Source organism: Corvus hawaiiensis, chromosome 2 (assembly GCF_020740725.1).
Source record: "Corvus hawaiiensis isolate bCorHaw1 chromosome 2, bCorHaw1.pri.cur, whole genome shotgun sequence".
Taxonomy (NCBI): domain Eukaryota; kingdom Metazoa; phylum Chordata; class Aves; order Passeriformes; family Corvidae; genus Corvus; species Corvus hawaiiensis.
This window is the reverse complement of record NC_063214.1, coordinates 8,197,050-8,222,762: the sequence shown is the minus strand read 5'-3', so window position 1 is coordinate 8,222,762 and position 25,713 is coordinate 8,197,050. Positions and strand designations below refer to the sequence as shown.

Sequence of the window (25,713 nt, the reverse complement as noted above, 5' to 3'; positions counted from 1 at the left end):
GCTCTGTTGATGAGCTAGCTCCTGTGCTAGCTCCTGTGCTAAACCCCTTTTTCCCCTCTGAGAAACAGCAAAATTTACAGCAACACAACTGCAAGGGGACTGCTGAGATCAGAGCAGATAAATTGCTTACCAATGCCGTGGTGGTGATACAACATAGACGTAACACCATCAAATCGGAATCCATCGAAGCGATAGTCTTCAATCCACATCCTCAAATTAGACAGAAGGAATCTCAAGACTTCCCAGCTGAAACAACATGAGCAGAGTTTACTAAGCTTTAAAAACCTTGGGATCAACTAGAGTTCCTTATACCATGTTCCCCACTTGCACACATGGTACTTGTACTATACATTTTACCATTTTAATGACTTCTTTCCTGTTTTTCATTAACCTTTTCCTAAAATGTTTGTCTTTAAGTCTTTGTCTTTTTATTGCACAAAATCTTAAGAACTGGAAATAGGAGGTTATAAAAACTGTCAGCTATCTACACAGACATCTAACAAGGTAGTGTCTGAACACATATACTGTATTTTACTACCCATACTTGCTGGTGTAATTTTCCTTTCCCTCTCTAAAGATGGGGAGAGATGTTATAGAAATGGAAATAAAATTTTAATAGGCAAGATTTTCTCCCCAAGATTTTATGGATTTACAGCAAATTTTAGGCATAGCTGCTGTCAGAAAGCTGCCTTTCCCAATTAATTACAAATCACATGTCACCAGTAGAGTACCAAATCACCTAATGTGTGGCAAATTTACACATTTGAAAAGTAAACCAAGGGGAAGTTGAGGAGAAATATTTTGAAATTCAGAACAGGAATGGGGTATGACACACACACATACACAAAGCACAGAGATGAAATCAAAATATAAAGGAGGTTCTAAAGTGAGCAAGCACATGGAAACATTCATGAACAGAATCTGGTATTAAGGAACAAAATAGTTTCATGAACAGTTTTCCTACTATTCATCACCTCCTCTCCCAGGACACTGGTCTCTGTAGCTTCAAAAGATCCTCACATCTTGTTTCTACTGTTCACCCACCATGGCACAGCCCTCTCTGACACCTTCAGGTGCATCTCCTGCAAGCCACATCTTCAAAGAGCTCGCCCACCTCATTCATCCATCTCGTGATGTAGTGGAACTGGTTTTGCCCATGTCTTCAACACTTGCCAATGTGATGATTTCTCTCTAACCAATTTCCCAAGACAGCAGATCTATGACCCCGCTTCCTACCAAGTTTCTGTTCAGAGAAGAGCACCAGCCACACAGCAACATGCAGCGTTTCTCCAGCCACCTTCTGAGACAGAAGGGGTAACCTTGCACAAACCACATGACAATTTATGCAGGCATAAGGCAGTGAAGGGGACACTTCCTGTATCTCATTAAAAAGACATCAGAAACAGTAAATTCAGGAAGAGATTATGACACAAGGAATAAACTCAGTTTTGACGAAACAAATGTCCCACTTTCCTTCCTCCAAAGAACTTCCTCATATGAGGGATGCTTTAAGTCTTGAGTAAGTGGTATTACAGGAAAAGATGGGAGGCTATGGACATACTATAAAGTCAAATCCTGATCTCACTAAATAGCCAATTATTATTTGCTTCCATAGAGTTATAATATTTCTCCTTCTTTTTGCATGCACTGTAAAGAGATACACACTCGTGCATATAAACACAGAAATGTTACCAAATCAAAATCTCCAGATTTAGGAAATGTGAATCAGCTCACTGTGAACTCCCTCAGTTCAACACCTTTCCTGGGCATACATTACATAACAAGATTTTTTTTGTTGTTGTTCCATCTCTACACCCCCCTGCTTCAAATCATCCAATTCACAAGTTAACACTACACTAGGAAGATCTCAGGAGGTTGTCTCAAGAACCTTTCATATATTTATTATATCTCAGGTGAGATGGTTTGCAGCGAATGAACAAGATTGAGAATGCTCTGATATTGAAAGGGATAGAAAAGTATGAAAAGTCCTACAAACTGGCAAACCAGTCACAAAAAAGCAATTTTGTACAAATGTTTGCTGTATCTCTTTCTGACTCAGCATGAAATTCACAGAAAGCTATTTCCTGCAAGCCAAATACCATGAGAAAAAAGCACAGTATTTTAGCTAATAAAAATAGTATCTCACACAGAATTAAGATAATGCATGTACAAAGAGTACATTAATTACTACAAGCACCATCCAGACTTAAAAGTTATTTCTTCTCATTACAAACTGCTTGACTTTATAACCTCAAGGTCCTTAAGATGCTGAAGAGGATTTGTACATTTGTAAAACATACACAGGAGTCTCAAAATGGATAACAAATGTAATTTTTTCCACCATTGCCGGCACTGAAGATTGATTTTTGGGAAAAGATGGAGAACTAGTATGAAAATAAACTGTAATGACTTTTAGATGAAAAAGTGACTACAATAAGAACAAACAAGATGAATTTGTTGCACCAAAGTATTAGTTAGAAAATTGATGAGATCAAAAACCTGAGTAGGAGCAGCAGATGTTTTCCAAGCATCTGATTGCACATGGGAGAGAAAATCATAAATAAATAAATAAACAATCACATTAACTCTGATTTTAGTCTAAACTTGGAAAAATTCAGCTTTAGGACAATTTTTAGGAAATATATCAAGTACTAGCAACCAGATTGACTTTTAGAGAGATAACTACACAGCTCCAAAACATGAGCCAGAATAACAGTTTTTGAAACATGCAAATGACACAAACCATACAGAGGTTCATTTTTTCATCCAAGTCAATTTGTTCATTGGAGGAGCAATATTAGACATAGAAGTTGACTGAACAAATAACTTTGCAGAAAGCCAGCAGAGGCTAAAATTTAAGAGGCATAATTGTGATACATTCACCGCAGAAGCAGTAATTCAGGAGCATTTCTTGAACAGTACATTCTTGTATTTTACAGACAGATATGGAAACAGGATAGCACCCATTAAGAATGTAATTTCTTCTGGAAAAAAGCCATATCTTAAATGATATCCTAAAAATCTCACATTTTTGCATATTACAAAATTGAGAAAGTTCTTTCCTTGCATGCATGATCAAAGAGAGGAAGGTTATACTGTATCATCATTAAGGAACAGAATGATTTACAGTGCAAGAAATCTAAGTAATTCAGAATTCACTCAGACATTCAAAACAAAGAAGGTCTTTGCAGAGAAGTATTACTGGATTTTTTTTCCCAACCCATGGAGCCCATAGCTCACTTATTAAAAAAACAGATTTCTTGTTTGAAAAAGTGAAATGAGCACATCTACCTAGATGACCTGGTTTCATGAGGTGATGAGAAATTTAACAACTTTCCTATACTAGATCAGCAGAAAATCTGTGAAATTGCTTACAAGACACACTTATTATTTACTCTTTTCCTCTATACTAATAAAAAAGCAAAATAATGATTCACCAAAAGCATTTTAAATTCCAATCCATGATGAACATGAAATATTTAGATGCAAGCAATGCATTTAAACCAGTTAATTTTGTCACTATGGACAGAAAATAATATTGGCTGTGTCTAATACAGTTTGAAGATGTAATTCTTGAACCATATTAATGCTGACCTTCAGGAATTGCATTTATTACTATGTATTGGAGAACTGCTGACCTTATAAGAATCTCAACTTTTATGATGATATACCTGCTTCAGTTCTTAGTGCTTAATTAACTTAACACATAGTAGCACTGAATTGCTAAAATACTATTTCTCAAACTACCCCCAAACATTTCAACAGCTACCTGGCTTAAATTCAATCAAAAGATTGCTAAACAAAGAAATTAGAATTCAGTCTAATGAATACATTGCTAACTATAATGCTAACTTTCACTGAATCTGGTACAAGTTATTTTATGGCCAAAACATCTAGATCTGATAGAGAAGTGTTTTTCACCAATGCTTATGAACACAGAGCAGTTTCCCTGTTACTTTGTTTGATTAAAGTTATACAAAAGGGTAACCAGTCTCGACCTATTTGGAAAATAACAACAGCAACAATAAATCCCTTTGAATTTCGACCTCCTTAATTTACCACAAGTAATTCCCTTCTGCCATCTACATAATATCATTGCCAAGATCCCCAGCCCTCTTTAGCCATAAGGGGTTGAGTAACTGAAGCAGTGCCCCAGTGCCTTTTTAAACCAAGGGACAATCCTGACTCACATCCCTACACTGCTCTCAACACCTGCACTCCAGTTATTGCAAACAGCATTCCATGGCAACATACTCATCTCTATCAGTCAACAGAATGAGATGAAGTCCTTAACAGACCAAAAGAATTTTTGTTTGGCAATCCAAACTGCTTTATGTCTCCAAAATGGACTGTGCAGACAACAAACAAAAGAGCTGTCCTCTTGGGGCGTATGATAACCTGGGAGCAAAAGGGGTCAGAAGCAACATGCCATTTCCCCTATATCAGTCCCTAGAGGAGACAGAAGCAGCAAATTAACCTCTAAATCCAGGAAGAGAGTTTTATTCTTAGCCACAGAAATTGAGGATTTATTGATGCCAGCATAATTACAAAGCTGATAATATTACATACTTACAGACTATATCAAATAATTTACTGAAACATTTAAAGTTTCCTCTAACAGTAAAAAATAATGGATACTTTTATCAACAGTTGTGGCAGAAGACATCTTTGCTTAAGCCTTAACATTCCATTCCCTGAATTTAAATGGAAAAGCCCAAAAGTATTTGAGAATTTCAAGGCCAGCATTCAGGAAAAAAAGTCCTTAATTATTTAAGTAGTATTATGAAAACGTCATGAGAACTCAAAGTGAAAGGACTATTTTCAAATTTGGAGGCATTTGTTCAGTAAAGATCTGAAGTTCTTTCACAAGCTAAATCACACTGATTTCTCTTAGGCAAATGTTAGGAGTGGTAAATTAATTTAATTGGATGCAGGGTTGCACAATTATTTCTGTGCCTTTTTTGTGGGCAAAATTCCAATTCTCCATAAGCCACAGACAAATAGACATATTATATGCATAATATATAGAACCACAGAATGGGTTAGGTTGGACAAGATCTCCAAGATCATTGAGCACAACCATTAATAGCACTGTGTTCACTACTAAACCATGTCCCTATATGCGCCACATCCACACATTTTTAACATTGCCAGGGATGGTTCTTCCAGCACTTCCCTGGGCAGCCTGTTACACATGCTCACCCTTTCAGTGAAGACATTCTTCCTGATATACAATCTAAACTTCCCCTGGAGCAATGTGAGGCCATTTCCTCTCATCCTGTCACTTGCTACCTGGGAGAAGAGACCAACCCCACCATGCTACACCCTCCTGTCAGGAAGTTGTAGAGAGCAGTAAGGTCTCCCCTGAACCTTCTTTTCTCCAAACAAAAGAGTCTGAGCTCCCTCAGCTTTTTTTCATAAGAGAAGCAGTTTGGCTCTATATGTGTATGTATATATATATATAAAAACAGAAAAAATATATAACAATACTAATATATATTGCACAAAACATACATTATGTACAATACATTTACACTTTTCTATTTAAAAATTCTAGTAAGCAGAACACTGGTTATTATGCAGCTGCTGTTTTGAGAGCAGACAAGAGAGCAGCTTTGAAGATGCAGAGGATTTTCCAGTTTAGTTAAAATTGTACTTCTAGACTGCCATACCAGAGAACAGCCTTTCTGGAACTATTAATCCTGATGCCCCATAAGTCCACTGCTATGTAGGGAGAAAGCACTTTTTTTCAATATGCTGTAAACAATATAATAGCAATATGCATTTATTAGACTTATAGACTCATATTCAGTAATTACTTTGGGAAAATGATTTCTTAGAAATAGACACATATTTTATTCATACAGAACCAGTAGTTCTGAAGTGTTCATGAAAGTATTTTAACTTTTTCCCCCTCAAAATTCTACTTCCTCTGTTGGTACAAAGCAGTGCCATACAGCAAAGTGAAAGAATTTCCCAATTTTCAATTGCTTAGACATTTGATCATTCCTTGAAAAGACACATCATTTTAATTGTGCAGGCTGATTCTGCATCAAGTCTCTCTCATATTTTGCCAATGAATTAAAGAAGTTTATGAATATATTCACATGACTTTACTGAAATGCCATTTGCATAAAAAGAAATTTTCTCCTCAAATGAACTATAGACTATATAAGGGTTTAATATATCAAGTACACAGCAATGTCCTAGGCTTACATTTTTCTGGCTAGTCCTATCCACACTTGGTAGGAGTAAACTAATATCAAATAAAGCATTCAGTTATTTGCCCTATGAAATGGAAGCAATAATTCAAATACTACTCAGCAAAGGTTATGTCCTGCAAAATGTGAGTATAAGAACAGCCTTGGAGGCAGAGCAGGTAGGTACTTATTGTAATGAAATGTAATATTCTTGATGCTTTTTGCTCTGTGGGCTTCATCAGGTAAATAGAAAAGAAAAAAAAAAAGTAAGTACTGAAGACAATTACCTGCAGTTTTAACAGAGCCTGCAGGGCATACACATTTTAAAATAGAGAAAAGTATCAAAAGTAATATTACAAAACTCTTTTAAGTACTGATAAAGTGTACATGGATTTCAGCTATGATTTGGATAAATTAGCATTTGTCCCACTTATACTCTACCCAAGTAAATTATACACTAATAAAACAAAAATATTTGGGTTTATTTAAAATTCTATACTCCCAAAGTAACCTTCTTAGAAAATATTAAATTTGTTTGGTCATACAATCAACCCTGAAAATTAACAAACAAAACTTGCTGTTCTGCAAAATACAACTAAATCACAACTTTAAAGACATACTGTCAGAATTTGCATACAATTAAATGAAATTCATGATTTCCATAATTAAACTGAGATCTCAAACATTTCACAGTAGTTTACTGTTCAACACTGAGTTTGCTTTCAAAATAAGTCTAAATGTAGTGCAGAAATAGCTCCAAACTATTACAGATCTGGTGACTTTTGATTTTAAATAGACCATTATCCTGAACTTTACCCAGAAAACAGCACCAGAGTTGAGATGGGGGCTGGTACAGAATCAAGTGTCAAGGGAGATTTAATTACTTTATTTTGAGGTGCTTTTTCTCCCCAGAAATAGTATGCTATTATGTATGTATAAGAATAGAAAACAATTATTCTCAACTTTCTTTATTCCCTTTATACCAAAACAAAATTACACTCAAAATCAATTCATTCCATTAGCAGTGACAAAAATATTAACAACTTGGCAAATTGTTAACATCAGAACCATTTCAGAGAAGTCTGAAACAGTGCTTTCTATAAACCTAATTTCGTTTTTTATTTTAAAATACTGGTTCCCTAATTTATGCTCAGATAGTGACTCCAAAGGGACACTGAGGGGGTGTCTGGTTCACACACAAAAATATTTAAAGCATTTGTATTTTTCCTGTACCTTCAAAATGAAAATACAAACTGGTTTAATTGGAATTCAGGTGCCTTTTTTTTTTTTTTTTCTTAATGCTAATGAATAGCTACAGGTATTTAAGAAGCCAAGAAGTAGAATTCTTCACAAAAGAGAACATTTTGAAAAATCTCCAAAAAAAGCACTAGAGAAGTGAAACAAGACCAGACCTCTGCCCTTGAGAAAATTCCAGCATTAGTACAAACATATAATCAAATATCTGTTTTTCTAAAAGTTAGAGCCCACTGATGATTGAAAAGTCTTTTCTGTGCACAGATGATGGCAAATCAGAGTTGCTGCAGTGGTGTGAGGCTCAAGTTTATCTATACCATGATACCCTGTACAATACCTTATCAGTCTACCGTTCAGTGTCCATATGCTACTACAGATTATTTTTTTAAAGTAATTACTTTTAAATTCCCAAAGCAAAACATTAATCCTCAAGCAACAAAGCATGTCAGCTGCTTTTTATGCTAACACAGCAAAATCAAAAGCCACAAGGAATAGTTATTATCACATAGAGAAGACTGAAAAAGGGGCAAACTTTTGCATTTTACCAGCATTTTACCATCGACTTAGAACATATTATCTGAATATCCTTTTACTTGAGACCCTCAGAGACAGACACACTGAATCCCTGAAGACTTAGTTGCCTGTCTGTATTTTATTGACTAAAAGTCTATCCTTCCCTTCCTCCCAACTAGGCAGTTGGTAGCAACGCCAAATCTATAGAAGGATAAGAAAATTTTAAGATGAGTAAAAGTGTTCATTATCAGTCATCATGCAGTACAGACAACACAGGAAGCTTCTGAGATACTGACTCCACATCCTGAGTGGTGATCTACAGATTTCCAACCCTGGGGAAGCAGGGGCTAAGGGAAGTTCACTTTTTATACTAATCTTAGCTAATACAAAGCTTAGATTACTTCCTCTTAAGATTCCAGATTTTATCCTCAACATGAGCAACTGCTCTGGATCCAGTTCAGAATGTTCTTTTCAGCACCATGGTACAAGATTCTCAACCACATGACAAACTTTGGCATGAAGGGCAGAAAAGTTTGTACAATGAATTATTACCTTCACAGAAAAACATTTCCAGTGGAAAGCTCAAAGAGCCTGAAGACTGTCTTAGATCATCCCCAGCACAGGATTCAGGAGATCTGCAAGGTTAGGCAGCCACCTGGCAAAGCCAACCTGGGCATGGATCAGTGCCCACTCCCCTTCAGGAAGCACAGAATGCAAAGCTGTTGCATTTGCACAAACCATCACAGGAGATCTGAAGTACAGAGTTCATATTAAAAAGGAAACCATCCTTAAGCACGGTGCAGTATTTCTCTCTTTGCTGCACTTTTTGAAGTTACATTCTTCAGAAATGTAATTCAAGAAAGATATTAGCTCAGATTGTGCTGTACCAATAGAGTTGTGAACTTGCAAATACACTTTCTGTATGCTTCATAAATACTTTTTCATCTCAGAGACCTGAAAAACAGGTTCGTATACAAAGACACCTAGTTTTTAATCTCAATTTCCTACTAGATACTGTCATTTCAACTATATAATTTGTGCTTCATGAAGATTAATATGAGAATAATAAACACATTTATGATAGATTGTTACAGTAGCTTTGCTTAGTAAAATACATAGCAAAATTATTATTTGAATAGTCTCTGGCATAAATAGCTACAATGTAATTCTTGTATTGATTCACAGCTATACTTTGTTTTATCCATTATTCTATTTTTCAATAATTATGCAGCTATTTTAAAACCTCTTGTGACCTGAACACATTCTAACATATTCACCATCTTTCTGTAGCCACCAAAGTTGTATGCTCCACTAATGACAGGTGGGAAAGATACTGTGCCAAAATGTATCCAGCTGTATTTCCACTAATTCACTGAAATTAACGTGGGACAATGGAAACCTCAGATAGTATCTTGTAAATATTGAGAGAATAATCAGTGTCCTTGGACATAAATTACAAAAATCATATTCTACTGCCTACAGCTTCCTCAGAAAGTTGCTTAAAAACAAAACGGTCCTCCACATTTCAAAGAGCTTTGAGTACTGTATTAACATTTTTAAGTCAACAATGGAATGGCAACTCTCACAACAAGGCAATAGAACCCTTTGACAGTTTTAAACCAACTTCTGTTCTTCTAAGATAACTGATTAATGCACAAGAACTTTTACAAAATCACAGAACCACAGTATGATCTGTGTTGGAAGGGACCTTAAGGATCATCTAGTCAAAACTCCCCTGCCTTGGGCAGGACATCGTCAGCTGGGAGTCCTGTCCAACCTGAACTTAAACATTTCTAACGATAGGGCATCCACAGCCTCTTTAGACAACCTCGTTGGTGTCTCAGCATCCTCATCATGAAAAGTTTTGTCCTTACGTCCTTCCTTATGATCTAAATCTACCCTTTCAGTTTGAAACTGTTGCCCCTTGTCCTGCCACCTGTGTCCTGTCCTGCATCCCTTCCCTCAAGCCAATCAACCGCACCACCCAGTTTGGTGCCATCCCCAAACTTCAATCCCACTAAGTTCCTAGGGACACCACTTGTTACTGATCTCCATGTGGACATATTAATCTACCAGTATAATTCATACACTGGAAACATGTCTATTTTTGACAGTAAGGTCTTTTAATGAAATTCCATGATTTTTAACTGAAATGAGATCAACTATTCCTAGTACAGATAGCCTCTATTTCAGATCATATTTCAGTGCATCTGTTACTGATCCTGGCTTATGTGGTAGCAGAATGATGGCAACTTTTAATTAAAACATATCTGAAGTGAAAGCTTCATAATATTATAGAAAACAAGTTTCATTGTCTAGGCCAGGACAAAATACAAAGAAAACTAAAGCTAAGAGTCTCTGAAATAGTTAAAAACAAGTTTGCCCCTGCATATACTGACAGTCTAGGATTGCTGGCAAATGAGCTGCTCAAGCCTCAGACTCTAATCAAATGTTTCTGTTTTTCCAAGTTTGGGTAAAGATGGTTCTGTGCTAAGAGCAACTGTTGATGAAAGCCATGAAACATTCCCTCTTTCCAGTACACACTTAATGAGTTTATAAGAATGCTATTTTGCACTACTTTCTATAAGTCACTACCTTTTTTAGCCAACACTGGGTAAGGGTTGGAAAGAACATCCAGCTGAAAGTTGTTTCAGTTTGCCCATTTCCTGACAGACTTTCAGTTTCCTCCCCAGTTAACACAGTGATCAAACAATTACCTTGGAATTTCTTATAACAAAGTCAAAGTAGATTTTCATCTTTTCCAATGCCCTTATCCAAGAAGGTGGTGGCAAAGGAAGCCTGAAAACATTGATAATGCAAATTCTGGTGTTTTGTAGTTGACTTTTTCCTCTCCAAAAAGCATTCACTTTGTGAATCACTTACAGGGCCTAAGCATCCACCCTAGCGTGCTTAAAAGCCCCCAGCTAATTTGTAGAAAGAGAAATACAGAATTTCAGATTTCCGGGTAGTGAATAGTCTAAAAATCCAGGGTAATAAACACTAAACACTCAAATCAGAAAATGGGAGAAAGAGCAGTGGAGATCTTTTGGGATATTTTTTTTTCTTCTGTGTTTGGCTGACTAATTACTCTAATTCACCAATTCTTTGAACACAGAAACTATCTACAGAATCTTAATAGCAAGAGATAAATTTCAACAAGAAAAAAGTAGTTCACCTACTTGTTATCCCTAAAACCAACTGTATAATTAGCATTTTGAAAGATTATGCTATTTGGTTCCTTAAACAACAACTTTTAGAACTTGCTTCTGAATGTCCAAGCTTAGTCCATTTAAAACTAAATAAAGTAACAGAAATCTGTTCTAATTAAATGACATAATTCAGAATAAGAAATGTTTTTGGCTTGTAGCTGTGGCTACATCATTTAGAGTCACAAAATGTCATTCTTTCAGATAAACTTGACACTTGAAGCCAGTGAAGTAGATATATTTCCTCTGCATGAAAAATTCTTCTTCTTCTTCTTCTTCTTATTTATTGTTCTGATTATTTACCAGGCTGACTAACTTGGTGTCATAATAAATGAAACAATAACTTAAATGGTTTTTTCCACCTTTTTTTTTTTTTTTTTTTTTTTTTTTTTTCCTTCAGGGGAGAAGGGAAGGGAGGGAAGACAAGGGGGAATTTAGCACTGCCTCCACCTGCTTGCAAAAGGTCGGGGTACAAAAATGTAACACTGTACTCATAGTACTAATAGGGATGATCTCCCTTGGAGCTGTGGTTTAATAACAAATGGATGCTTTCCTCAAAAGACACCAATTTCCCTATTCACTATTCACTCTATTCACTATTCACCAATTCACTATTACTCTACTGGAGAACTCTCTTAGAAAATTTGGATATACTAATAATAAGCCAAATGTGTTCTAAAATATCATGCCCTAATCAAAGGTATGCTACAGAGCAATAAAAATGTTGCCAAATAACAAACAGCAAGAGGGGAAAAAGTTGATCACTCTAAAGCACTGAAGAAAACAGTAAAGGACAGTGCCAATCTCTGAAGCTTTGTGGGTTAAAATCACAGGCTGGAGGGTCTAACTCTTTTTTTGACAGGGAGAAAGGAATATGACTTCACATGACAAATTCTATGGTGTTTACATAAATCCCTGCAGCCAAGAAGAGGCTATCTAATGTGTTTATTTAATCAGCAAAGTGACAACAGTCATTACTTTACTTTCTTCACATATCTTAAAGGAATAAAGAATAAAAATAAAGATGGCAAAGAGCATTCTTCTCTTCACTGTGAAGCCTTTTGACAAATACACTCAGTTAAACACTCTTTGTGCAACGACTAAATATATTATAGATACAAAAAAAATCCATACTTTTACTTAATAATTCTTCAGAGAACTTCATACTCAGCTCTTTGTTTGAACAAATTAAGTCGTCTCCTACAGAAAAAAATTACTAGAGCACATAGTAGTGACTATGGATGTGCTTTTTCATTCTTGTTTATTTGCTCACATGTATCTATCCTTAAAACTACACTTGACAGGACTTAATTATTGTGCAGTAAGACAAAATAAATCAAGAGGAGTAAGGTCTACAAAGTATTACTTGTACGCTCGCTTCCCTCTCCCTGAAATAAACTCATTAAATTAATTGTAGTAGAATAACTTACTATTAAGTAATAACTACAGCACTTACTTTCTTTTTTTTTTTCCAAATAACTTTACACCAATTTTCAGGAGCTGACAAGGAATTGTAATATAGATACATACAAATATTGGGTACAGAGTTAGCCCCCTTATCAAAGAGGAGACACAGGGATGAACCAGGACAAACAAGTGTTTGATTGCAGTTCTCATGGCAAACTAGAAAGAATTCTATAAAGATACCTTTTTTACAAGAAACTGCCCAAAGCAAATGTATGGGGACAATAGCCAAGCAAATATAGAATGCTTTAAAAAAAGAGACCCAAAAAACCACCAACCACTCTTTTTCCTGACCTGGTTTAGAACAATTTGCTCTGTTTCCAGGGATAAAGCTTTTAATACAGTACCTTCCTTATTCATTAAGACACATTTGACATGGTACACTATTTCAGTTCTTCTGACTTCTCCTGTAACTAAATCAGCCAGACCAGAACCAAAAGCTGCTCCCTGTCCATCTATTACTATTATAACAGGAACAGTAGAACCATTTTTATTTTTTTATCTTTATAATTTCACCAATAATTTCTTGCTATTTCTTTAGTATGAACTCTAATAAAATTTCTCTCAGTAACACATCACTTTCAAAGTAATTTTGGCATTTAAATAACCCCTACAGAGAAGTTCATACACAGCTGAGTGAATCCTTATAAATACTCCCTAAATTTTAGCATACTATCACCAGTACAGTCTCATCACAAGCTGAATCTCAGTCAGTGGCTACAGGTGGGAAGCAATTTGTCTGGACAGAGACAGCCACGCCCTGAAGCAGCAGGCTGCCCAGCTCTGTTGTATGCATTGCTCTCCATCTCCACTTTCAATCACCTTCTACAGACAGGAACTTTTGTCTTTATGGTGTCCTCAAGAAAACATGGCATCCCATTTCAAGACTGTAAGTAATAAATTAGATCAACATAATTATTTGCAGATTATTTCTGATCTGTTAGCCATACATATGCTACTGGCTTTTGGAAATGCTACAGCATTTTGATATTTTCCTACTTTGTAGACATAGTTGTTAATTGGTTTGTTCCCTGTTGTTATTTATTTTCTGCTCTCTCCACTGAGCTTTCAAAAAACGGATTTCAAGTGGATCTGTGCATTATACAAAATGTACATACTAGAATCAAAAAAACCCAGACAATCATCTTAATGTTTCCATCTTCTTTCCCTGCCATGCATGATTTTCCTCCAACCTTGAATTTCTTGGGATGAAACCCTATTAGAAGCAAGTCAGCATCCCATATTTCCCAAGTTGTGGATTCTTCTCAAACTTACACAACCATCAGCCTTTTCTCCAGCACAATCTTCTATTCACAACAGATGCTGCTCATGTAATCACTTAAGAACGCTGTGAAAATTGTTAATTCAAGTGTGGATTACTAAATGCCAGATCATTACTGCATTTAGACTGATGCAAAATGATTCTCTGCAATGTGTGGAATTTTGGCTAAGTTTAGATATTTCTTGAAATACCATAATCAGCTTCAGGTAAGTGTGACTATCTTTTTTCAAGATATGATTGAATTTAATTGGCTACAAGTGGTGACCTCTATATTTCGAAATGTGCTACCTGACAAAATTTAGAACTACTGACTGCATTTTTTCAGTGTGCCTTTCTTCACATCTCAATATCTTGCTTAATTGCTGTACCAATTTTTTTGCAGCTACGTTTTAGAAACTTCACACAAAGCTGTGAATGCTGCATTGGAGGTTAATTTGAGAAACTGGACACTTCAAAGAAACCTACATGGATCCTTACGTGAAGCTCTGAGTTTTAGAGCACCTATGGATTTAAAGCTTCACAGTCTGTTATACCAAAGTACAGTAGAGTAAAATAATTAAGCTTGTTTAATTAAAAATTTAAAAAATTTTAAAATAAAGCAATTATACAGCAGCTCTAGACTGCATATACTATAAATTATATGATCATGGCTGGAATTTTTTTTTTTTGCACTATTATTTTAATTTTTCTGATTACATTGCAGCAAGTTCCTATATATCATCCCTTCTGTCAATGCTTTCAGTAATCATTCCCTTCAAAAATGGCAATTTATAAACTGCAATGTCCCCATACTTGAAAGTGTTTACTTACTAGTATTCACAATGATGACTAAAAAGAGGAGAAAACAAAAAGAAACAAAGATTTTTTAGGCACAGAAGGTATTAGACTTTAAGGTTTAAATTTTATAAATTATTTTTATACTGTCACAGTCACCATCAAAGTCCAGTCTATTAGAAGCAGAGTGCTAAGGAACATAGGCAGACAGTGTTTTGAAAGACAATCTTTAATCAAAATAATTACATTTATGAGGAGTGGGGGGAAGAATAAAAATCTCATGATGACACTGCAAGCAGTGCTTCCTTAAAACAGTCATTAAGAAATAATCTTTGCCAGCCAAATGAAATTCCAATGCATATTATGCAGATCTTTAAATACAGAGCTTTCCTAAACTAATTTAGTAGAGGAAGACTGGCAGGAAATGAATTAAAATCAGCACAGCTTTATGTTTTACATAATGAAACACAACTCACATCCCCGTTCTATTGTAATTACCCTAGAATCAACAATATACCATGAAGACATCACATGACTGAGAATCTCTCATTGACAACTCTCACTGTATTACCTTTAGTTTAGCTGGAATTATGGCCAAAGATTCTCCCCAATGAAAACATGTTTGTGACAACCATGGCATGACATTGGATGTCCTTACTACTGCCTAAATGCAGCTGGGAGAATGTCACCTTTACCGTGCCAAATCCTCAGAAGCTGCAGAAGAGAACACTTCAATTCTTACACTCTGAGAAGTCAACTGAATATGATTCACTAATTATGAGCAAGCTACCCCTATTTGCTTTTCCCTCTCTTCCTGTGTCCCAAACTGTATCCCTTAAGCTTCTAAGAAAATTCCTTAGCTGAGAGAAAATTGAAAAAAGTCTTTAGATTTGAAGTATACAAGGTAAGAAAGGTAAAGTTACAGACAGAGAGGCTTGTTAGGAGCACTAGGATTCAAAAGGAAGAATGTGGAAAAGCACAAAACAGTAAAGAGGATAACCCAGTACCATCAAGGGTCTGTGACAAGTAATGGCAGTCTCCTTTCTCCCACCTGACACCTGCCTGGCCAGCAGAGTCTGCTCAGGTGTCACCTCGGAGGTAATGAGTGTCCCAGCAGCTTTGAAATCCTACCTATCCTTTGTGTGCATGAAGTTTGCAGTCAAATCTTTGTACTCTAAAACATGTGTGAATAAAGGGCCCCTGAGGTAGATGCCAAGATCACACACAATGTGATATCTGCAGTCTGTATCTCATGCTCATGTGCCAATTTTCCTTAAGTGCACTAGGCAAGGAACCTGAATCTCTAACACCGTGGGGTACTGCACAGAGCACTAACTTACATCTATTTAAAATGCTGATGGTATGAGCAATAACGAGTAGCAGTATCACAGCATCCTGCAGTGGTAGGGAGAAGAAGAGAGATCCAGCAGGCAGGAATTGTGCAGCAAGATTCATTTATTTAATTATTTTACAAACTCTTTTATAGACTTTTTTCTTCACAGTCTAATTGGTCAAAGGATGAGCCATCCCTTGGGGTGATTGGCTAAAACCCTAAAACATCCATTGTCAAAATATTTTTCTACTGTACCATAAACAAGGCTTTGCAAGGTCACAGGTGTTCATAGTTTATAGAACTGTGCTAATATCTTCGTGAGAGAGAAAAGTATCTCAGGGGACTGGAAAGAAGCAAGAAAAATTCTTGCTAGCAGCAATATTTGTATCCACATAGGAGTGCATCCATTTCATCCTGAAAACTGTTACAAACCATGGGGATGCTCCCAAAGAAGGCAACAAGTCTTTACCTTCACTGATATTTAGAATTCATCACTGAATTGAAGGAAAACAAAACCAAAAAATATTCTGGACAGCTATGTTTAGGGAATTATGAGCCCAGACAGGTACCTCTACTAACCAAACACTAAGCTCTGAAAGATTTATGTTCCAATTCACTCCACCTACTAATATCTCCCAGGGGCAGATAAAGACTGGCAAAGTAGGCAATCAGAAGAAAGAAAAACAATTTGGGTGAAGAACAGCTGTTCAAGGAAGAACTAAACACCGAGCTTAACAGAGGCTGCTGAGGATGTTAGAAGATAAATATATCTTTAAAGAGTCTGATCCCAAAGTCAAGCAAAATCAGTGGACCTTTTCTCCCCAGATAATACAGCATAAGGTTTATGCAGGATTTAAACACTGGGTGGCAGAAAAGGCCACTGTCTCAGCATCCAAACATAGGTGGATGTTTTAGATGCAAGAGAGCACCCAAGATACCCGCCCGAGGGTGGACCACAGGACAACGGAGAAAAGCTTCAGGTGACCCACCCCACTCTGGAGGGGCAAGCTGGGAAGGAGGCCACCTACACCAGAACAAGCACACAAACTTCAGCACCTGACAGCTGCCCTGTTTCTGCAGCACTGACAGCAAGATTAAAAGCATTTTCTGAGCTATTGCAGCTTATAACCCACTTTAAGAAAAACTGAATTAAAAAAGAAAAAAAAGAGAAAGAAAAAAAAAAAGAAAAAAAAAAGTACTGAGCTATAATCAGCTGTTCCACCAGAAGTTCAGAAGACCGAGCTGGAGAGAACATCTGGACTGGCAGCAGGGGACTAGCAAGTCATCTGTTGTCCTGATGTAAAAACTGTGGCTCATGGGACAAAGTGTTTATATACATTAACCCTACCTGTAGCATTTCAAAGCACATCTGCCGTGGATGTCACTCGAAACTCCATAAAAATGAAGGAGGAGGAAAAAAACTAAATAAAAGATTTCTTCCATTACACAGCTTAGTTATGACTTTTAACCCTCAAAATATGGACACAACATCCAGTCTCAAAAAGCCTTGAAAATAAGGCCTCAAAAAAGGCCCAAAGGAGATGCCGGGACATCTGCTGGCCCTAAATCCTTGTAACCAACATCATCTCTTACTGATTATACTGCTGCATTCAAGGAAGCTGGACTAATTAAAATTGAATCCAGATTGTAAATCAAACTCTTACTTTTGTACCAAAGTCATCTCCTACACTGTGAAATAACTTAAAATTTTGCCTAAGTGCTCAGGCGAAAAGGGTCATAGTATTAAAAAAACAAACCAAACCAAAACCCCCCCCACCCCCCCAAAACCCCAAAAAAACAACAAACCAAAAAAAAAAAAAAAAAACCAAAACAAAACCAAAAAACTTAAGACACCACATGATTTCTGAATTTTACTTCTACCATTATTCCTAAAGGCTCACAGAAATATATCAGTATACCTACTGACATTCAGAATTGGATTAAGACAGAATAGAATCCCACAAAGTCTAATGACAAAACAGGAAAAGCCTTGAAAGTCAAAACAATACTCTCAGACCTCAACAAGTCTAGAAAGGCAACATCATTTACACATTCTATTTATGTAGTGCTGTGGGAAAAATCTTTACTAGGTAATAGCTTGTTTAGCTTGTTGACAATTATTTTTAAATTGTTTTCCTGATTAGTATTTTAGACACATTTGCTATTTGGAGAAATTAATTTAAATTAAAACACAATCAATCACTCCAGTTGTGATCCCACCTGATCTCCAGAGTCTACAGCATCACTTCTAATGAACCTGGCAGCCTGAATAACCTTTGAATATGATTTTAGGAAGAAAAAATTATTATACTTTGTAGCAGCTTCTACATACTTCCCTTGTGCAAAATTAATTACAAGTAGAATTCTTACCTAAGGTGGGAGACCATTAACTTCCTCCAAAATTAACTAGACAGTGCCAACTAGAGTACAGGTCTGGAGTTTCTGGCACCCCTTTTATATTAAAGCATTTCCCTCTCATGAATTCAGGGCTAGGAAAGTCACAATTTTTAACAGGAACCAAGGCAAATTATATAAAAGTTTGTTTCTCAACAGAAAATATTAAAATCAATGGCAATTCTCACTGAAGCTTTGAGGTTCTGGTTTTTGGGTTGGTCGCTGAGGGAAACAGGGGGTAGACACAGATATAGACAGGCAGGATGGAGATGATGGAGAAGAAGATTCACCAAATTAACATATTTGAGGGAAAAAAAAAAACCACTCAGGATCTAGATTTTAGAAAAACTCACAAGAACGTGCAAGAGCTATTAAAATTATTAAAGTTAAAGTTTATTTCTGAATATCTTTGGTTGATTTTTAAAGTACAGTTTGTATGCTTTTATTGAAAGAAGTTAAGCAAAAAGTATTTTTCTATCAGCCAGTTAACTTACCTGCAAGTTCTCATTTCAATTAAATTGAGTTTCTACTCTCCTGCGACATCATGAACAGCATAATTTTAAAATGCTGTTCACAATTTACAGCAAATCTCCCTGTTCATACAACACTTGTATAAATATGGATAAAAAAAAATAAATACAAAACATTCCTTCATCTTTTTAAGTAGCACTGTGGTGCAAGATCCAATATCCAGGTTGTCTGTTGAACAGTTTTACTATTGCTTTTCTTGGATTTACTCTCTACTTACATGAATTTTACGTAGAATTTAAATACATAAGGGATATAATCGGGTTTTTCTGGCATGGATACAGATCTTTTGCCACATTCTGTTACAGCAAGTATTCACAGTCCCCTTCACAGACAACTGAATAATCTTGCAAATGCTGTGAGATAAACTTATTTACATCTTGGCTTTCAAAGAAAATGTAGACAGACTAAACTGATAAAGCAATTGTTCCTTAATCTCTTTCACGGTAGAGAATTAGTTTCTCTCAATTCCAAAGTGAATTGAGCATTCTTTGCATTTGATGCTTAAGTACCTGTAGATTTAACAGTTCTTCCCACTACAGAAGGAAAGGGATTTAGTACAAGCTCTGTACAGGATAGAAGGCTGTTCTAGCTGTAGAAATTTCACTCAGCAAGCAAGCTTTTCTGTAGACCATTCAATAGACCGTGTTTGCTGTCATTTATTTTGAGCAAACTTTCAACATCTGCCAGCAACTTGAGTCTCTCTCTCAGATTTTTATACTCCCCTCATCCAGACTAGAGCTGCTCATCCACTGGTATGGAAATTAGCAGCATGCCAATACAGACTAAATGGGGGGAAAAAAAACCCAAACCCAACATTTTCAACGAAATGTCAGTTTGATTCTTTCAGAATTTTCCTTGGGACCTGCACACACAAATAATAGGGGAAAAACATGAATGCTATTCTTTATTCAATTCCGTCAAACTTACAATAAACATGAGGATTATAACTCTTCAGCCTTAAAACTTGACTATAAACACATAAAGAATATTTACTGTCTCAGGTATTAGGATGGCAGAAACCCTTAATGACTAGACAAAGCTCACAGCTTCCTAGGCTTGAAAGGAAAGGAAGGGCTTCCACAACCCCAAATTTGTTGTTGAATATTGCAAGAGGGCAGGGGATAGGAAATGACATTTGAGGGACCCTCAGTCATCCACTGAAGAGTTTCAGTTTCTCTGGTCTTTGCTACTCCCTAATCTCATCTCCTTCTCTCACAGCTCTTCCACTTCCCCTTTCCAGCATTCAGTCTGGCACCTATTCCAATCCCATAGCATGAAAAGAAATTCCACAGGTACCAACAGGCACATATCACTGACCAAACCGAGCCACGGAAGCAGTTCTTCACTTCCGAAGAAATGCTTAACAGCTACCACAAAATGAGCTTGTTGTTTCTCTCACTTACAAATCCTTCCAAACACTCAGCAGCACTTTCTTTCCCAGCAGGAAGAACTTGCCTCGGTTTGAAACAGAGAAAGGTCCATAACTGCATTCTATTTCCCCACTAGAGATATTGGTACTCACACACTTGTTGATTATTCATAAGCATCAAATGAAATAAAATGTGCAGTGCTATCATATTGATATTAAAGCTTTAAGATTATTTGAAATACAGTTTGAATTTGAACTTATTTGAATATGAATTTAAAGCTTAATAGGAAGGACTAAAATGGATTTCTTACAGTAATTAAATCACAACTCAAAAACTCCCCCTGAAACAATACATTAAATTGCCCCAAATAATAAGTAAATAAAGAACAGCTCATCCTACTAAGTACTGAAGTGCATAAGTCAGTTTTCACACTGCCCACTTGGTTTATTTGACACCATGAGTTCCATTAAACAACTGGCCTATGCTATGTAACATGACTTTTGTAATAGTGCAACGTAATCATATCCATCCAGTCCTTGGCAATTCAAGGCAAGCAAGGGAGAAAAACAGGAGAAAAAGGAAATTGAACCTGAAGCACACAGGTTAACAACTATCAGGTTAACAAGAGACCAGAACTCTACAGTTGCTGAGTGATGAGCCACCACAGGAACCATTCAAACGTAACCTTGAAAGGGTTAAAACAGAACTTTGTAATTGATAAGAAGGTCACACAAGATTATCATGCATCTCAAGGGGGGAAATAGGAGAATTTATCCTGGAATAAATGATTGATTCTGTATAGAATTTATTAAGACATGCTTTAAGGAGATGTGAAGATATGCAAAACTTATTGTGGAATGTTTAGGGAAACAAAGACAAGCAAGGGAAGAATCAAGGTGGTTCAGGGAAGAACAAATGGGAAAAATGTGAGAGGGAGACTAAAATAAGCGGGCTGCTTGCGCCTGTTTCTCCATTTAAACCACTGAAACATTCAGCATACAAGATCAATCTCCTTGCCCCCAATGCCTCAGAGAATACAAGAGTAAACAATATTAAATACTGCTAATCATCTGGCATTAATACATGCTTTGACACACACTATATTTATACTGGTTAATTAAGCTTGACCAAACTGGGTCTCTAGAACTGTCTACTGAAAATGACCCCTGTTCTGTATTAACTGTTGATTGACCTCCAGAAGCTCTTTAAAATGGAGTTAGTTGTGCTGGGGGAAACTTTTCCTGCATTTCAACAACCTGACAGTTTGGCAATAAATTTCCAGAGTTTACAAGTTTTCATCAGCTTTTCTTTTTATATAGAAACATTATCTATTATATATATGCAATATACTATATAGCAGGAAAATATTGATATTCTAGAATGCATAAAAAACACAATTATATATTCCTATATAACAGATACTGAAATTTGTATTTATATAGAAATATATTTTTAAATAAAAGTAACTACACCATTATATAATACATACAATGCACATGGTATATAACATGCACACAGGTAGCCATGGATGACAGGAAAATAACAAAATTGAAATACTATCATTTAGTGTTAGATTTTAAGCATTTAGGCAAGTAGAGGAATTTAACTCCACATACTGCAACTGTTGAACAATCCAAATGACTTTACCAGTTTAGCAAGGAGTGTAGTTTTAATAGAACTGGTATGAAATAATAACCACTAGCACAGCTGAAGTGCCATTTTATACTCACTTTGCATAGTCAAAGAGCCTGCTGTCCCAGAGCTGGTGATTGCCTCTATATCCAGAATGGAAGAAACAAGAATCCGTACCATCAAACTGGTTGAGACCATCTTCTGAGTTTTTTGAGGCGTGGCTGTGCACCACATCAAGCAGGACCGTGATGCCCATTGAGTGAGCAACGTCAATCATTTCCTTCAGGTCATCTGGAGTTCCGTACCGGCTGTGGAAATGCAGTGTGGTACAATCAGGACTTAGGCTGGCAATACTGAACAGTCATCATGGAAACCACATCGAAGTCAGCAGTTCTCCACTTTACAGATATACACAGGTTACTTTTTCAGCCTCTTAAGCAGTAGCTATGGCTTACAAACTAACATTTCAAACCATTTTTCATTATAAAAATTCCATCATCCGCACAATGTTTTGCAGAAGTAGATTCAGTTTTATTTTTCCCTTTTTAATAATACATCAAATTCAGTATAAAAGATAACAGATACAACTTAAAGCTGCTATTTAATATTGAACATTTCCTTAGTTCATAAGGGACAAGAATATATTCATATTGCTGGAATAAAGTAACACAATGATTACACAAAAGTAAATGTACATCCACAAAGTCCACAAAATACACCATCAGCTGTTTTCCTGCTTAGTTATTTGACTTAGATACTACACCATTTTCTTATTTTTAAATGAAGATTTTTGTCTCCTGTGTCTGACACACCTTTTTTTAACTAATTAAGCCAGTTAAAAACTTCCTATCTAAATTCAGCCACTTAAGCTGCTCCAAGATTAAAACAAAAAGAAACCAAAAAAATCAAAATAAAACAAACAAACAAAAAAAAAAAATCAAAACTTCCAGATTTATCATGATTTTCTTAACAACTACCTGAAGTAATTTTTCATCTATTTTCACTCTACATCTCAAATCTAAGTACAGTCTGTTACAAGCCTGGGAACAGGTTCCCACAGAATACACAGAGCCATGACTTTAATCAAGTTCATTATGAACAGTGTACAGTTCTGTTTGTCATAAAAGAAAGCCCTACACATCCTGATTGTTACTGCCAAGAATTCCACAACCCCAAACCCATGCATAAAGACTGCTGAAGGTGGGTTACCCAGAATACGCTATGGCAGCTGAAGTTACTTACAAACTTTTTGTCTCTATCCTATCCAAAGTGTTTCACAGAGCAGCTGATCACTCTGCCAAATTGGTTTCACATTTAAGAGGAAGGTAGAGCAAATACCTAAGCCATTGCTTCCCATTGCTACAAACACACACCTGCAAGGCAATACTGACTTCAGTGGAAAGGAAGGAAGGGAAAAGAACAGAGAAGATGCTGGAGCACTTAAACCTACCTTGATGCTGCAAAGAAACTTGTGACCTGATAACCAAAACTGGCATAGTATGCATGTTCCATAATAGCCATCAGCTGGACACAGTTATAGCCTATAATAAAAACAAATATAACAAACAAATGCATTCAGGACAGTTAAAGGAGTATTCAATATCTGTAACATATCCATTCCAATCTTCTCTCATTTTAGCTGCCTCTGACCCTAACAGTTAGCAACTAAAGATTCAGTAACTTTCAAGAAGAAATTCTACCTATAGTTTATACTTACATGATCTCCATTACAAATGAAACAGTCAATTTGTCAAGTGACCTACACATATTGAATCTCCTAGATGTAGACAGAAATGTGTAATCTTTATTTACCTTCACAATACTAGTTATGCCAACCTGCATGTCCTGAACTTCTGCTTCGCTCCTGACACTTGCAGTCCGGGGGTGTAGGGCTAGTCACCAGACACACATACTCTGATAGAATCACAGGATGGTTTGGATTGGAAGGGAACTGAAAGATCCTCTAGTTCCCACTCTGCCATGGGCAAGGACACCTTCCACTACACCATGTTGGTCAACATGCCTTCCAGGGATGGGGCATCCATAACTTCTCTGAGTAACCATTCCAGTGCCTCACCACCCTCAGAGTAAAGAGTTTTTTCCTAATGTCCAATCTAAATACACCCTCCTTCAGTTTGAAGCCACCCCATCCCTGGTCTGCACTTGGACATCAAGTCATTGACTGAAACTCTGAGTGTGACCATCCTTCCAATTCCTTATCCACCAAGTGGTCCATCTGTCAGACTCACATCTCTCCAGCTTAGAGACAATACTACAACTTCACGCCATATGAAATCATTTTACCCCTTCAGAACCACTTTTTCCAACTTTAATAGTTACATCCTCTCTCTACAAGAGTCTTCCGAAAAGAGAAAACACAAATGTAATGGGCTTTAATTCTGAGTTCACTCAAGAACCAAGGAAGTCCAGGAGGGCTGGGGGACACCGGGTGGTATCACCTAAGATAGTTCAGTGCATTCTCAAGGAAGGGAACTCTAAAGAATCAGGTGTTATCTACAGGCTGTTGAGACTCACACCACCACCACTTCTCTATCAGTTTGAAGAAAATCTTCACTTCATTCCTTAGTTTCAACAAGATGCTGTGGGATTTTTTTTATTCTTTCTGGGTTTTTTATTGCTGTGACATTTAAAACCAGAGGTATTATTAGAAGACAGTTGGCATGAGCGCAGCAATTTGTCAGATTCATTGCTGGTTTAAAATTCAGGCTTATTGTACTTATTTTTATTTACAGCATTTTTATAAATAGCAACATTACATCAAATTAATCTCATTCAATTTGCTTGCTATTTATTTCGCTATTTGTCATGCACATATTTCTACAAACTAGTAATACATTACAGCTCTCATACAGTGATGTATTTAAGCTTGTCCTAAGAAGTAAGACATTCCAGAACTGAATCTAACAGACCTTAAAAATATATTTTAGAAGTGCTTAATTTCCACAATGTTTACTTAATGTAAACAAGAAGGAACGTTAGTTATCATTTCTGTATACCCTACCTCAATTTGATACTGCTTTTATTATTTGGTGAATCAGACTTTTCAATACATTTCTCCACAAAGAAAAATTTGTAGGCAAAGCAGAATGCTTTCCTAATTCTGTAAATGCTATTAACTTCCTGTGACAAGTGAAATTCCTTTGCAGTAAAGAGTCACAGATATGTAATGTAAAATCCAAATTTACTTTTTTATTACAGACTTCCAGATGTGCAAACTCCCTCATCTCACCTGCAAGCTCAAGATTATTGAAAGGCAAAAGCCACAAAACACTGACTCAACATGTAAAGCTACAAGACCATGTCTTCTTCAGGCACTCTGATAAATAAAATTAAAAAAAATCAAACATAAACACAGCCACCATCCACAGAAGTTTCAGCTACGGATGTCATGATTATTTTACAGCAGAGTGTAAAATACATATTTCATCAAAAGGCAGTAAAAGCCAGTAAGTTCTAACATTGTCCATTACAGAAACAGTGCAAAGACACCACGGGAAAAAGTAGTTAAAGAGAAATTGAGGTGAACAGTTTTGCTCTGTTTCCTGAGATAACATTACCAGCTCTTTCACACACCCTCTCCAATATACTAGAAATTCTTTTCCTGAAGAAGATTTTTCACATTTAAAGTTTCCTTGTTCTGATGCTTCAGAGCTACTGTTCAGGGATAAAAAAAGTCTAGCATGCTTATTCTGGCAAAACAAAGAAAAAATATGCAGGTATTTATTTTGTCTCTCCTTAG

The 25,713-nt window shown here is 36.3% G+C and overlaps 1 protein-coding gene across 3 annotated transcripts in view; it reads right to left on the bottom strand.

Annotated features, from left to right (window-relative positions):
• The window catches only part of GBE1 (1,4-alpha-glucan branching enzyme 1), a 165,293-nt gene that overhangs the window by 55,823 nt on the left and 83,757 nt on the right, over window positions 1-25,713 (bottom strand). For all 3 annotated transcript variants that reach the window (XM_048326884.1, XM_048326893.1, XM_048326902.1), the window contains exons 6-8: window positions 23,404-23,494; window positions 22,052-22,261; window positions 131-246 (exon numbers count right to left, since the gene is read on the bottom strand). In XM_048326884.1, coding sequence (XP_048182841.1) covers window positions 131-246; window positions 22,052-22,261; window positions 23,404-23,494 — 417 coding nt within the window. The remainder of the gene's footprint in view (window positions 1-130; window positions 247-22,051; window positions 22,262-23,403; window positions 23,495-25,713) is intronic.